The sequence below is a fragment of the Sphaeramia orbicularis genome, chromosome 1 (assembly GCF_902148855.1).
Source record: "Sphaeramia orbicularis chromosome 1, fSphaOr1.1, whole genome shotgun sequence".
Taxonomy (NCBI): domain Eukaryota; kingdom Metazoa; phylum Chordata; class Actinopteri; order Kurtiformes; family Apogonidae; genus Sphaeramia; species Sphaeramia orbicularis.
Window position 1 is genome coordinate 29,280,205 of NC_043957.1, and position 15,960 is coordinate 29,296,164.

Sequence of the window (15,960 nt, forward strand, 5' to 3'; positions counted from 1 at the left end):
CGGAAGTGTGGCTGACAATCCACAAATACACTCCAACCACCACCGAACATTCATACACATTCATACACCAGTGTAACAGCACTGGAGGCAAGGAGGCTGAAGTGTCTTGGCCAAGGACACAACAGCACATGACTAGGACAGAGCGGGATTCGAACCACCAACCCTTCGGTTATTGGATGACCCACTCTACCTCCTGAGCCCAGCCACTACTACTATTACTACTACTACTGTCTACTACTACTATTACTACTACTACTACTACTACTGTCTACCACTACTACTACTACTACTACTGTCTACCACTACTACTACTACTACTACTACTACTGTCTACCACTACTACTACTACTATTGTGTACTACTACTACTACTACTACTACTACTACTGTCAACTACTGTTCATGATATGTTATATCCAGTTTGGAGAACAATATACAGTATGAGTAAAACACCATTTGTAAAAGAATAAGAACAGAGGCAAAATGATTGTTTTGTACAAATAAGTCTGGTGACGTTGTAGAGAACACTATTGCAGCTTCAGTTGCAACAGTGAAATATCTTAAAATTCTCTTGAGACCCATCAGTGCATTTTTGTCCTCTACAGGGGACAAGAGGTTCACTGTTTTACTTTTTTTTTTAAAAATTAAAAAATGCTGTCCACTGCAAAGGGCATCCCATAAAAAATGTATATGACAAAAATTATTATTATGCTGTTTCCAATCAAGACAATTATTTAATGTAAAAAGAACAAACAAACAAAAAAAAACAGTAGGATATAGAGTACATTTAAAATGATTTTAAGTGTTTAAGTGGGTCTTCTCCAAATTGGGGTGAATAATACATGGATAAGTAAAATTATACAACAATTACATCAAATAATCTGGCAAATGGTTTAATGTGAGTGTGTGAGTGTGTGTGTGTGTGTGTGTGTGTGTGTGTGTGTGTGTGTGCCTGTGTGTTCTCACCTTTATAAACTGCAGGTCTGAGCGCGCTCTGACAGAATAGTCAGGTATGTAGATCTGCAGGAAGGAGTTGAGCTGGTTGTTGCTGCTGCCGAGCGTTGGGGTGATGGCGTCTATACGATCACTCCTGTTCAGTGAGTCTGAGTGATTCAGTCCGAACGGCCGCGGCGGAGATTTATTCTCTGTGAAGAGGTGATACAGGAGAAGAAGGCATTTTAGATCACAGACCATGACATGCATCAAGGACACAACAGAGACCAGCTCATTTAACTTTAAGACAAAATCTATTCTCTGCTTTAAACACACACACTACAATTTCAGCCTCATTCTTACAAAAATAACAAAAGATGTAGTTTGACGATGTGAATAGGTATGGAATGATGGGAGCAGTTTTAGTTTTGATACCACTGCTGAAGAAAATGTATCTGACGTTAGTGAGAAACCATGTTTACAAATGAGGTAATGAAACTTCATTTTAATTCACATTACACTTAGTGACAAAAGACACAAATAAAGTGAAAGGTTGATGTTAATGAAGGAGATATGACAACACTGATGAATAAATAACTACAAGGGCTACACTAACTAAAACTACAAATCTCTCTGAATTTATACATTATTGGAAACATTTCATAGCTGATAAGTCAACTAAATGCATAACATTAGACTAGTTGTTTTGTATCAGTAATGTTATAAACAAACCCCGTTTCTGGAAAAGTTGGGGCATTTTATATGTTAATTTACTGAAATATTTATTTAACTGACATAAGTATTGTATTATAAAGTGTTGTAATTGATTGAGTGAATAGCAGTTTGTAAATTTGCACAAATTTGGACTCCCATGCCTGAAACACACTCACAGACACGATAAGACTGAAGTGTTGAAAGTAACTGTTGGGTCAGATTCCACAGTCAGCAGGTCCATGCATGTTAGAGGATCATGGTAGGACGTAACAGGAGCATCCACTAAAACATCAGTCTCTTTATTTCTCAATGCAAAATTGCAAAGTATTTCAGTCTTTTACGCGTACAGAACATAGTACTGTGAAAAGATTCAAGGAGTACAAAGAAATCTCAGTCTGTAAAGGCAATGATGGAAACCACTGTTGAATGTGTGACCTTTGACCCTTAGGAGACGTGCATTAGAAACTGTCGTGGTATCATAATGAATATGGACACATTGGTTTGGTTGGACTGATTTTACTTAAAAAAATCTTTTTGGTCTTTTATCTGTTAAATAAACATTTAACCAATATAACAAACTGTCCCTGCATTTCAAGAAATGGGTTTTGTGCTCATAGAGCCGTTGACACTGGTCATTGATCCTCATTGTTATAGTCTGAAGAGAGCCTCGTCGATCCATACTAGTCACCACAACCACATGGTGCTGTCTATCTACGCAAAGTTTGCAGGTCTTGAAAGTCATGTATCAGATATAGCCATGGCCAAAACTATTAGAACGCCTGATAGATCTGAAAATATTGACCTTTTTTTTGTCTGCAAAACATGATTTAATTTTGTCATGTTCATGAAACATACAGGTGGATTCTCTGAGCAGTGACTCCTACTGTTTTTATCCACTTTCAACTTTAATATTTACATAATGATCGGGTTAGGCCTTGTACATTCAACAAATCACACAGCTGTGTCCTAAGACTCAGCATCAATTTAATCATAATTCCACCTAACAATGAATTCACAAGGAATTTGGCTTCTTCTGTGAAGGAACATGACTGTGTGACATTGATAGTCAAATAGCTGTAGCTTGTTTTTTGTAGGAAAATAGCCTAAGTCTCCTTATGATGGCTCTAGTCCACGGTTTACAGAGCATATTGATGACTTTGTAGAAATTTTATGGGTATTTGACAGTTTTTCTCAGTCACTTTGGTACATTTCTCAGATCAGAATTGAAACTGTCAAAACTACTTGTTCAATCTTCACATCATTGTGTCACTTGTGCACATCAAAACAGCAGTTTCTCATGTCTTTGAACAAGTTGCAAATGCTTTGGTACATCCATGCAAATGATTATGGAAAATTCTCTGCTGTTTCCTACATTATCAATTGCTTATTTCATGTTGATCAAAATGTATTATAATGGGTCTGTGTTGAATAGTCTCACCCCCCACAACATTTAGGTATTAGTTCATCACATAAGTCTTTACATGCAAAATGACTGAACAAGTTGTCATAATATGTCCAGCATATTTCTATACATTTCTGTTTTTTCTAAATCTGTCCTGAATTGGTAAATTGCTATAGCACTACAACACTGCATGTACAGTTTTCCCTGAGGAGATTGGCCTATGTTCACATTTCTACTTTTGTTTTTTTGTTTTTTTCTTTGTGCTGTGCAGTGCTGTCTTTTCCTTTCTGTATCACAATGACATGGTCTGTCCATTACAGTCCAAACAGTAAGAACATAAACGTGAATCTTGTCCAATCTCTTGCAATCAATCTCCCACATACACTAAGGTGTAACTTGCGATTTACAATAATTGTCATCAAAACTTTAGCCATAGTTTACATCAGAACATCCCTCTAGAGTACACTGTTATATTGACAACATGACTAAGCAGTTGGACTGTCTTATCTGTACACAATGACACAATGATGGCACTGACATGTTCATTGGCACAGATATTTACTTTTGAGAGATGACGTACAGATTTTGAACAAGAGACTGGCTTTTGCAGGTAATCCATGGTGTTTTGCTTTTTGTACGAATTGTTTTGAGAAATGCACTTCCAAATGCACTTGCAAATGTCGGGGACGATTCAAAAAATGTACCAAAGCGACTGAGAAAAACTGTAATGCCCAATTTACAAAACAAACAAACAAATAAATATGCCAAGTGTTCTAATAATTTTGGCCACTACTGTATGTGCTCTTAAACCCACTCTCAGTCCGGCTTCTGTGTAGCGGTTCAGCTCCTTAAGTAGCCCTTAAGGTCCTGTGTCGTGGTGACATTTTTCAGGTCAAGTGTTAGATATTAACACTGGTTCTGGCTGTGATGTTTGGAAATCTAATTTCTGAAGAGGTCTTTTGGTGAGGGGAGTTTTGTACGGTATGTAATGAGATGGTGGTCTCCAGTGATGCTGCGTCCTTATAGTATGCATTTTCACATAGAAGACTTGTTCATTTTTTTTTTTTTCATTTTTTTTTTTTTTTTTTTTTTTTATTTTTAATTAAAGCCAGATTATGTTTTCCACTTCTTAAAGAAGCCTAGTGAAAATCACACACAACAAAGTGGAAACGGCTTGGCCAACACTAATGCTACTACACCGACTGGAATGTATGTAATCCCATGTCGGAATATGTGTGTGCGTGAGATGGAGTGAGACGCACAATCAGCCGGTGTGTGTGTATGGACCTAGCGCAGTGGGCCAAAGACCTGGCATGTGAACTCCTGCAGATTAGTACTCCACTTTCTTGAGGCCGCAGGGGCCAGGTCAAAAAAAAAAAAAAAAAGGCAGCATGTGTCAAGAATACACACATAATGCTATTACATTACATAGAACACATAGATAGAAAAACTGTATGTGGTGGGCACCAGATTGGATAAGAAACACACATTAAGAGGTATACTGCAGGTCAGTGTTAAATAGAGAATGAGAGCGTATTTGTTCAAGTGTGTCACCATGTTTCCGGGTATATGTGGGTGTGTTTGTGTTCATGGCAGCATGTACATAGTTATGTGTGTGTATAAAAATGTGAACATATGTGTGTCTTTGTATGTGTGCACAGTGGTGTCCGGCGGGGGGCTGTAGCTGTAGGTCTTGTTTATGTAGTCAGAGGGTTAAAGGTTAGGGGCGAGGGGGGGCGGAGCCTGGGTCTGCTTTGGGGCCTCCAGTCTCCACCGCCATTCAACCCAATGACAAATTGCTCAGGGGATGAGGGCATTAAGTCTGAATCTTTTTATTCTCACTGTTTTCTTTCTCTTTCACTCGCAAATATACAGTACATGTTGCATTAGGGCACAAACAGACTTCCAGACATCCACCAATCAATGCTTTTTTTCACACAAAGAAAGCAGCAGTCATCCAAACAAGCATCGTGTAAGCAGGCGGGTTACGTTTACAGACAGTCTAGCAAAGTGAGCAGCTGCAGTGAACAAAAACATTACGATGTTTTACAAAAATCACATGTTGTTTGAGAGGTTGATGTTAGTGGAGGATGACAAGTGAAGATGTATATATTCATAGATGGAAAAAAAAGCCACTGTACCTGGAGATCCTGCTAATGATTCAGCTCTACTGACCACAAATGTACGGGACAGGGAAAGAGGGACTGGAGAAAAAAGAAGGAGCAAGGGTGGAAAGAAAAGAGGAGAAAAATTAGTCACAAATGATCATTTACTGATCTGCACACAGGCAATATTAAACTGTCTGGGATTCAGTCTGGTAGGGAACAATATGCAACAGGTTTAAGGATTATACAGTAGCTCCCCACAAAGCACATTACTGTGACAGGGGTGTTAGTCTACACTTTCACCAGTAGGTGTCTCTCAGATCCCACCAGCCAAGTGGCTCAGAAACTCTGAGGAGAGCTGTGAATAGTTCTGTAGTTTATGAATGAACTGAGAGGACACGTTCTCATGATGTCACTGCAACACAGCCATTGTTGAAGGAAATGTACACTTTTTAGTAGAAGAACTAAATTTCTGACCACCACAACAAAAAGTGGGATAAAGAAAATAAATACAGTAAAAGAAAAAAAAATGACAGTGGACAGCAAAGATGAATGGAAAAAGCCTTCATTAAAAATTACCTAAGAAACTAGTGAACATGGAAAGATAACACAATTAAGTGGCTTTTTTGCCATTTAACCAACAAAGAAATACTGTGGAAATCTAAAATATCAATAAACTCAATTTAATAATGCACTTATATTAGTAGCAGAACTGTCACAAAGATGGCATTTTAGTATAGTTGGTAAAAATAATTGAGATAAATGATATAATTGTCTTTCTGTTAATTTTATGCCACTATTATGGTATGAGTCATACAGGAGTTCATTTGTACTCATACAGTAATGAAGAAGTTTACAGGCTTTGAAAATAACATGGTATATTTGCTATAAATACAAAACATAAAAGGTCTATTAATGAAAATTATGTGGAAATAGTGATGGAAAAAAAGTTTGATCCTAATTATCATGAATACACTAAATAATTACCATTAATAACTGGTCTAATTGGGAGTATAGCTAAACTTATTTAACACCCATTTTTGCTCATAAACTATGGCTCAATGAGTCACATTGTTGCACATGTTCATGTTGTTACATGTTCCTTTATAACTTTAAAAAAAAAACTCTCAGCAGGGCAGTAAATGCGCAGTAATCCAAACCATGTCAGGCAGCGTTCTCACCTGGCGACGCTGTCAGAGCCATCATCCCGTAGAAGGAGAATGGACCCGCTTCGAACTTCATCCCCTCTTTTCCTGCCTCCACTTCCACTTTCCCCTGTGAAACCAGATCCAGAATGACAAGAACAAGCGTCATTTAATACAACATACTGCAGTAGTCCTCATGTAACAAGGAACGACACTCACTGTATGTGGGCTTTTTTAAGATGCACACCATTTATTACACTTTTATAATTCTAATGATCTCACTCCTTTTCCAAATGAATCCCACACGGATGCTATATTCTGTCAAGGACATGGACGTCTATGACTTACATTCGAGCTCTTTCTCCAAACTACTTAAAATGTGCCACCTTTCCAACTCAAGTATATATATTCATCATCCCCTTGAGTTTAGAGCAAATTCACCACTACCTTTCTTTTCCCATTCTTTTTTACTACTTGTGAAAAAACTGACAATAGCTCCCAATCTGACCCCACACTTGTGTAATATTGACCACGTTGGATCCAAATTAGAATATACAAAGCACGGAAAGTCAGTTATATAGTATCATCACCGTCCTACAAATACTTGCCTAAGTCATTTTTTCAGATTGTTAAGGAAATACAAGAAAATTTACCAGAAATTGAGTTTTTGATAATTTAGCCAAAAAGTCATTTTTGTCTAAAAAAATAAATAAATAAATAAATAAACAATTATTTTAGGGAGGTGATGATATGTACTTGAAAAAGAGGCTGTACTTGCATCACATAAGAACAACAAGTCTTTGCATATGAATAAAACACAGTGAAAAATGACAATTTCAAATGAACTTAAAGTCACTGGAAATATGGCTTGAAACAGTCCAAATGATGCATATGATCACAATGTTGGGAGTCTCACTGAACTTCCACAGAAATCTGATGAATAAAACTTCACAACTGTTTAAAATTTAGACCGAAAGCAGATTATTTTGCTGATTAGACAGATTTATCAAACCACACTAATAATATACACCATCACCGGGGTTAAAAAGGTTAGCAAAGTGAAAGCAATCAGTTGAATTCAATTCAATTCAATTGACTGCAGCTCTTCATTGTCATTGTAAGAAGATAATAATAACCAAACATCATTTGTTTTGATTAGAACTAAAACTTAATTTCTTTACTTCTGTACTTCACTGGACAATGATTCAGATGCACAATTTCCATTTTAATGTAGTTTAATAATTGTGTCCTTAATACTTATATACACTATTGCCCATAAAGTTGAAATCATTTTGTGTTCAGACACATTCTCTATTTTATTCCTATTTCCACACATCAGAAGTCATCTCTGACCATGTACGATGAATACATACCAAGTCCCAGTTACACTTTATCTATCAAAAATAACTCACAGTCATAATAATTTCATGATAAGACGTATCAATGTTTTATTTCAACTTTATGGGCAACAGTGTATTACTACATATAGGTACTAATGTAAGCAGTCTGGTAAGGGTGCTTCAATGAAACTGGGTTCATTTTGGTACCTGGCACTTTGCCAGCTTTTTAGACCCAATAATAAAAGAGAAATTTAAACATATTTTACCCCAGGATGTACCTAATGATGACGTCAGATAAATGCAAAAAAATTATACTCTGAGCCATCCCAAAATTAATGAATTTTTAATAAAATATTGGGGCCAAAAATAGGACCCAAATCGGGACATTAAAAAACTACCTAGGTGTCAATGCATTTGATCTGGACCGCATAGCTGGAAATGGTCTTATATGCCGCTATAAATAAAGACACTGTTAAATTTGTCAATCCTAGTGGTTTTTCTAATCCAGAAATGTGGGTTTTTCGTGAATCGGCAGTTTTATTCCAGGTTTTGTGTGTAACCTATCGTGTCCACTCGTGTTACATGCGGAACCTGCTCATTTAAACACAAATAAATTACGAGTGATTTTGCAACAGCAGTCATTTTTGTGAAAGACTCTGCCTTGCATAATTAGTTTGATTCCCAAAATGTACCTGTGAGAGAATAAAAAGACATTCAAAATAAACAGTAGCACATAATTTTTGTGCCCTTTTTACCATATTGCATGTGGATTTTTGTATAAAACTAATATAAAAATGTGTTTTATCTGAAAAATAGTTTCTCTTTAATCTCAGTAAATATTTATTTTCAAAACAGACCCAAAGTGCTTCCAAACTTGCTTCATAACATTAGTCTACATCTTGTTTGAATTTTTAGCCGCTCTGTCCTGTTTTTAGGGACCAGTTTCATAGAAGCACCCATAAATCAAAGATAACAAAGTGCTTTTAAAACTCAGACTGCAACTATCTATACTAAAAACAGCTGCATCTTTTCAATCCCAGAGACTGTACATAAACAGACTACTTAGGAGTCTATTGTCTCAGCAGGTTTGCAAAGCTTTTAAATGTCAACACGAAGATTAAAGCTTGTTTGAGTTTGTTTCAGATGATGCTCTTGACAGATCACTGAACAGAAATTGAAACTCCACACCCACCCACACTTGTCCTTCTTCAGAATTGGGAAGAAAGAGCTTCATCAAAGAGCCTCTGAGGGGAGGATGTGTGGAAATGTAACTTACTATCCATGTTCCAACAATTACAACATCGCACCCCAGGCACCTTTTGTAAAGAAGCACAATTGTCGTATAATACAAAACCCCTAGAAGCATAGGCCTGGACTAGAGTCACATAACATTTCCTCTAATCAATTTTAATATATTTAAAATAGACAATAAAGAAATGTTAAAAAGGAGAAGTTATACACCTACAACACTCAAAATGACCAAAAAATAGGACAATTGGCAGTGTTCCTGAAACTACATTCTATTTTTAGATATATTTTAAAAAATTTATGTTGTACGCCATTAAAAAAATAACTTGAATAAGGTTGAAATGCTTTATTCTCTTCACATGCCCTGAAAACATATTTCACTTGATATGAATGTTTTCAAGTGCTTCAGCATTTCATTTATATTACTAATGAGCTATTTATCTATAACATTGTTGGTTGCTTTTATCCAAACTGCCTCGCAGTACAGTCATACCATGCATACCTTTGTAGGATGCGTGGCCCCTGTGGGAACAAACATCTCTCTTAGATGGATGGTTTTACTGTGAAAAACAGCAGGACTAAGAAAAACAATAGTGTACAGCATACTAGCACTGCCTTGTATGTGTTTGTTGGGGTATAGGTTTGTGTTGCAGCAGTTACAACATGAGAACATAAATCACAGGATTTAGGTTAGAAGATGAAAACTGAACAATGTAAGATGACGCGTATGAATGTTTGGTGGTGATCGTAGGGGCTGTTTGGTGTAAACTGGCAGCCATGCTTCCATCAGTCTGCCCCAGGGCAGCTGTGGCTACAAACGTAGTTTACCACCACCAGAGTGAGAATGTGAGAGCGAATGAATAATGGATCAATAATGTAAAGCGCTTTGGGTGCCTTGAAAAGCGCTATAGAAATCTAATCCATTTTTATTATTATTATGATGATATAATCCACCATGTATGATATAAAGCTTCTGGAAATTTGACCGGAAATAGGAAAACATGCATGATGTCAAAGATAAATATCTCATTAAGCATCAAGAAAAATCTGAAAGAAAATGAATAATTAATATAAAATAAATAAGTAATTAGTACAAAACACAGTCCAAAATAGTTCATAATGCTGTTCAGACATTTCTGTGTAGGCACATTACATTTTGATTATGTTGTAATATTAGCTACACCCTTAGCTATAGAGGCTAAATGTATTGGTAAAGTGTGTTTGTAAATTAGACAAACTAAAATAGTGTCATAACACACTAATAACTCAGTTACATATTTGCTTAATAGCTATATCTACTTAGCAGGTAAATTTAGCTGTTTAATTTAGGTGAAAAAATGGACTGGGATCTTTCTAATGATTGGTCCATGAACACAGTAAACCTCTAGTCTAACCATCACCAATATCAGGAAGTTTATCAAAAAATGGATTGAAATGCATAAAATAAAATTGCATAGTTAAAAGCCTATTGTGTTCTGGTTTCTTGTGGTTTGAAGACATCCTGTATAAATGGGGAAAGCCTCACTGGTATTAACTCCCTAAAATTGCCCTAAATTAAATATACTCAAATCTAAGTTGAAAGGAGAACGACTACACTCATGATCTGTGTTCTACTTTGTACCTCAGCGTGTCCACACACCTGCAGAATGAGAATGAAATAATCCACGGGCTTGTTCCTGTGGAAGAGGTAGTGCTCCACTGCCCGCTTGTTCTTCTCGTCGTATTTCAGCTCCTGGATAACATTTGGGTGTTTTAACAAGCGCAGCAGAATCTTTTCTGACATTTGCACTGGTGCAAAAGGCTCGACCTCTGCAAAGACAAAGAAACACAGACTGTAAGCGATCAGACATAATGAATGAGTCCATGACACAGGACTGATCAGGACTGTTGATGCTGGCAGACATTTTGGTCAATTAATCACTTAGTCAACTGAAGGATATCTAAACTGAGAAACCATTATCAAGTTGGTATTGATGATAAAACTAGAGTTATAGAGTACATTATAGAGTTTTAGAGTTAATTTTATATGATTAGAATCTTAGCTGAGACACAAAACGTTTCAGCGTTTTGTTTTTACATAATCGCACTCCTACATATTTTGATTTTATTCTTATGATTGTTTTGAATGTTCCCAGTCTAGATTTCTGAATTGTGCTGCTGCGCGATGAATGCTGGTTGATACTTGTTTAAAGTCACATATATACATTTAGTTTCTTTTACACAAGATAAAGGTCTTGAAACTACAAAGACATAATTGACATTAATGATGATGATTATTAATAAAAGACTTTTTTTTTTTTACCAAGATAATCTTTTTGGCCATATTGCACAGCTCTGGACATTCATTAAATTGATGTTTTGATCCTTTTCTGTGATTTAAAGGGTTCTTGGACTGTGTGTCAAGAAGGTATTTGTATGTTGTGTTCTTTCACTGTTTTCTGCATCTTTTTTTAGACACTAATAAGTGTCCTGATGCATACAAATATTTTCTTGATTTCTAGGTGCTGTCCACTCTGCTCCTACATCTGTCTAGCCTGAGCATCATTTACACCAAATCAAAAACATGATGACAACTTTTAAATGCTGTGACTTGATGGTGACTGGTCTATTTCAACTAACTAATGGTCCAATCAGCTACCTCAACTCGGCGGCAGTGATGTGTGTCAGCTAGCTGCTGGCTCCACCACCAGGAACTCCACTCCCTAATAGCCTTTAGAGGCTTAATCAACACTTAGCTGCTAGGTCAAAGTTCTAAAGCAAATCCATCTGCAATGAGGCACAGTCAACTACTGCTGCTGTAGTAGTAGCTGGATATTCTGCTGCCTGTTTAGAAATCCATTTCCCAAGGGAAAGGGGGTGAAATATTTCACATTTTACACTAAGTATGTCAACTTGTGTGAGAACTCCGATCACAGGCCAAAAAATGCTGGATGTGATGTCACCGGGGAAGTGGTAAGTAAACAGGGTGGTGTTTTTAAAGATGTGTGTTAAGATCACAACATAAAATAAATACACTCCTGCGGGGTCTTTTTTGTCGATCTGCATGCAGCCTGTGCAGACATCCCGTGCCGCAGTCCCAAGAGGCCTTGTAGCTTCTACACACACACACACACATGCATACCAACACGCTTGTTGTGAGTCCTCACACAACTCATTCCCTCACACACACAAACAACAGATACTCATTCTACACACATCCTCACTCCTCCCTACCCCCCCACTCCAAAAAACTCAAAAGCACATACAGACACATGCACACACATACAGCTCGCACACACTCTTTCCCCACAGTGAGGGGTTGAGGGCACACTGGGGGAAGTCAAGCAGCAACGCAGCCCACTTGCCTGTTGCTAGGAAACGCAGGGTAGCCAGCAGAAGCTGAGGTGATATTTTAACCTTCATTTCATTGTCGGTAGGCTTGAAGGCCGAGAAATCCTGCTTCCTTTCCCGATGGGTGATTTTCTTTTTTGTCTTGTTGTCAGCTGAGAAGAGAAAATGAAAGTTGGGCCTGAGACACAACCTGAAAACTTTTCTGCAAGAGAAGAAAGGTCAACCTACAGAGGTACTAAGCTAGTTGTACCAGGTCGTAGGGTGACTAAACTTGAGTTACCCAAAGCGTATTGCTTTTACTGGAAATGTAGCCATGGCGTCTTTCTCAGAACTAAAAGAGAAAGCTATAGGGGGTTACATTGTTAGCTTACCGCATTCTTAGCATTACTTAAAGCCATACACTGTATGCATTACAGCAACAGATACACTGGCACGTACTCTATGTCTGCAACCCAGACCAATAGAGATTTAACTACTACTGTCTGCACAATTCATGGTTCACAGCTTGACAGGGATGAAACATTTTAACAAAGTCAATGAAGCTGTCATTAATCCTCCCTGTTTATACAAAGAGTCATGTTCACTATACATTGTACAAGTATTGAAGCAAAAATTAAAAAACAATAACAATAATAAAGAGGACATTTTTACAAGTTCATGTTTACATAAAGTTTTCCTCATTAAGACCCTGAAACTGTAAATATCTCCAATTTTTTTATCACCTAGTCGTCAAACGTTTTGCATGTTTCTGGGCATCTTTCATAAATGGGGGTTTATCAGAGCTCTTCTGCTGAAACAGCTGCCTGCTCTCAATGACAGCTTAATTTGCATGTTTTGAAACTGACACAATGCTAAAAGCTAAGAGCAGGTTCAGGTCACCAGTCTTGTTAGTTACTGGCAGCACTTTACACACTTAATCTAATGTTAATATAAAACACTGATTAATGCAGCTTTAAAACTGCAATCATTTTCAGTTCCACAAATCCTCTTATCACAGCTTGTATTATATTTGTGTGAGGATAACCTGATATATCCCGAAGTAAAGATGTTGATAAACTGAAAAATGTGACTTGATTGGTATTATATTAGTGTATGGTCTTTAGTAACATCTAGTGGTAAAAAAGTAGATTGCACTCCATTTAGCCTCCCTTACAGTGGCCACTCAAAGCCAGTCAGAGTTTTTTTTATTTTTTTATTTTGGCCTTTTTACGTAAGGAAATACTACTCCAACATAGCAGATTACAGTATTTCACATTAATGCTAGATATCACCTGGAATAAAATGGAAAAAAGAGGAAGCCTGTATTAAGCAAAGCAAAATGGCGGCCTCCACAAACAAACCCCACTGACAGGATATACATGTTCTTCTCAAAGCTTCCTCTTTTGTGTGGTATTAACATTTTAGAGGAAAACCTACTATACAAGTCAGTCTCGTCAAGGATCTCAGACTTGATAATTTCTTCAATAACGTCCTCCAGTGTGACAATACCCAGAACCTCGTAGAAAGGGTCTCCTTCACCCTCATTGTTCACCCTCTGAACTATGGCCAGGTGGGATTTTCCTGGTGGAACAAACACAAACAAACAGCAATTATTAAGTTAAAAGCCACAAAATCAAGCATGACATGGTATTCATACAGTGAGAACAAGCACAAGGGAATTAACACATGGGTAATGCCCTTTGACGTAATAGCATGTCACAGATGAACACACGTCAAATAGGAACTTTAAATCAAACACTTAAAGGAGTTGTATGTAGGATTGTGGACAAAACTGGTACTGCGATCACATTAGAAATACTGTAGAGCGTGGTATCCCCTCCGCCTCCCCCCAGACAAGGGGTTGCCAGATCCATCATGAGCGTCTACCACAAGGAGCTACCATGGCAAGCGACGAGTCCAACATCGGTACATATACCAGGCCCAGTCTCTTCACCCGGGCCAGGGCCTCTTTACCTGGGACCAGGCCGCAGTGTTTTCTCCTGGGGCTGAACCGCGGTCTTTTCACCCAGGCTGTGGTGTCTGTGGTTTGGGCCGGGAGAAAGCACCGCAGCTCAACCTGGGAGAAAACACTGTGGAGCCACTGCAAGCCGGGGAGGTTCTTCTCCGCTTTCAGCTGTCTCCATGTTTCAAAAGCATCTCCTATACATATCCTTGTTTTGTTTCTCACTTTGTCACGAGGCATTTGGGAATAATAAGAGGCCTTTTAGGTTTAGTAATGTCGGAAATTTGTGATCAGAAATGTTCCTAGCTGCAGCTCAGTGGGAACTGGTAACCTGGATATCCAAACGCTACTGACTTCATGATTGGGAGATGGGTGATGGGTGGAGCATCAGAAACAAAACACAAAATGACAACATAAACATTATTTAGGGGCTGCCATGTAGCTTTTCAAATGCAAATATTCTGGCTGGACTACTACTGTCAGTGATATCAGTATTTGAAATGAACATGATTCCTTAATGTCTGGTGACACTTCATGATTACTTGGAACATAATTCTTACATACAGCACCTTTAAAATAGTGTTATGCTTGTCACAACACAGACTAACATTACAGCATCACTGCAGTGTGAGTGTTTACCTCTCACAGAGCAGGCAATTAAAATGGTCAAAGTGGGATGCAAGAGTCTGGTGAGGCATTAAGGGAGCCAGGCAAACACTCAGACAGTCAGAGACGTAGACGACAGACAGTCAAACATTTCATCACACGAGCACCCTCAGCCCCCCTCCCTCCTTCCACCCCTCCCTCCACATTTGTGTTCCCAGGACCCTCCTGTGCGCTGTACCATCTGAAAAAAAACAAAAAAAACAAAAAAAAAACAAAAGAAACAAACTGCCGTGTATGCAGAGAGTACAGTGAGGCAAAACGCTAAACAAATTCTTTGCCTTTTCTCAGCTTGTGATCATTTAAAAGGAATTTTCCAGAGGCCCAGGCTAATATTAGCCCCTGCAAAATGAAGTTTCCATTCCGCCCTGGCGATATTCTCACCGAGTGAAGGAACAGACCGGTCGAAGCCTCCGCTGTGTGATCAGATTGTCTTGGAATGGGTCATTTGCATGCAGATACACCTTGGTGTAAATAATGGAGGGTGTCACGGTGTGTTTGTGTGTTCGTGTGTGTACATGTGTGTAAAAGTACATGGGTAATACAGTATGTGAGGGCATGTGCGTTTTAGAAAACACAGGTACATCACTGAATGAAGTGTTGAGATGCTGTTTCAGCTAGTGTCTGCTGCTTTGGTGCAGGAAAGCACAGACTGAAAGGACTCCTGGGCTGATCACCAAGAGTGTTTTATTGCACTGCAGCTCACTGCCTGCCCACACTATGACAGCACGCTGATGTGAAGTTTACACTGCCTGAGAGTCGGAAGAAGGGAATGCTGTGTGTAATAAAATAAAATAATGCCTTTAAGAAACACACACAGCTCACACCTAAGAGGCTGGTAGAGATCCCCAAAGAGAGGTATTAATAATGTAAACACTAAACAGCCTACCAGGAAAAAGGAAATCTGCAGACAACACATCTTATTTTTATTGAGTCCAAGAAGAGTAGGATGACCTTATTTCTATAAAGACATCAGTGACATCTTTACCATGCTGCTTTAACACTGAGGGCTAGGTTTAACTAGGACAAACACAAATGACGCCTTAGTGGGTTTAAGCAATAAGGCCTCAGAAGTCCTTGAGCAAGCAATTACTCTGAACTGCCCAGGGAAGGGGAGGCAAATGGAGTGGACAGCACAA

General features: G+C 38.2%; 1 protein-coding gene across 1 annotated transcript in view; it reads right to left on the minus strand.

The window, feature by feature from the left end:
- Positions 1-15,960, minus strand: part of cnnm2b (cyclin and CBS domain divalent metal cation transport mediator 2b) — a 55,711-nt gene that overhangs the window by 4,351 nt on the left and 35,400 nt on the right. The window contains exons 2-7 of the mRNA XM_030138302.1: positions 13,633-13,776; positions 12,231-12,368; positions 10,526-10,695; positions 6,335-6,428; positions 5,190-5,252; positions 966-1,144 (exon numbers count right to left, since the gene is read on the minus strand). Coding sequence (XP_029994162.1) covers positions 966-1,144; positions 5,190-5,252; positions 6,335-6,428; positions 10,526-10,695; positions 12,231-12,368; positions 13,633-13,776 — 788 coding nt within the window. The remainder of the gene's footprint in view (positions 1-965; positions 1,145-5,189; positions 5,253-6,334; positions 6,429-10,525; positions 10,696-12,230; positions 12,369-13,632; positions 13,777-15,960) is intronic.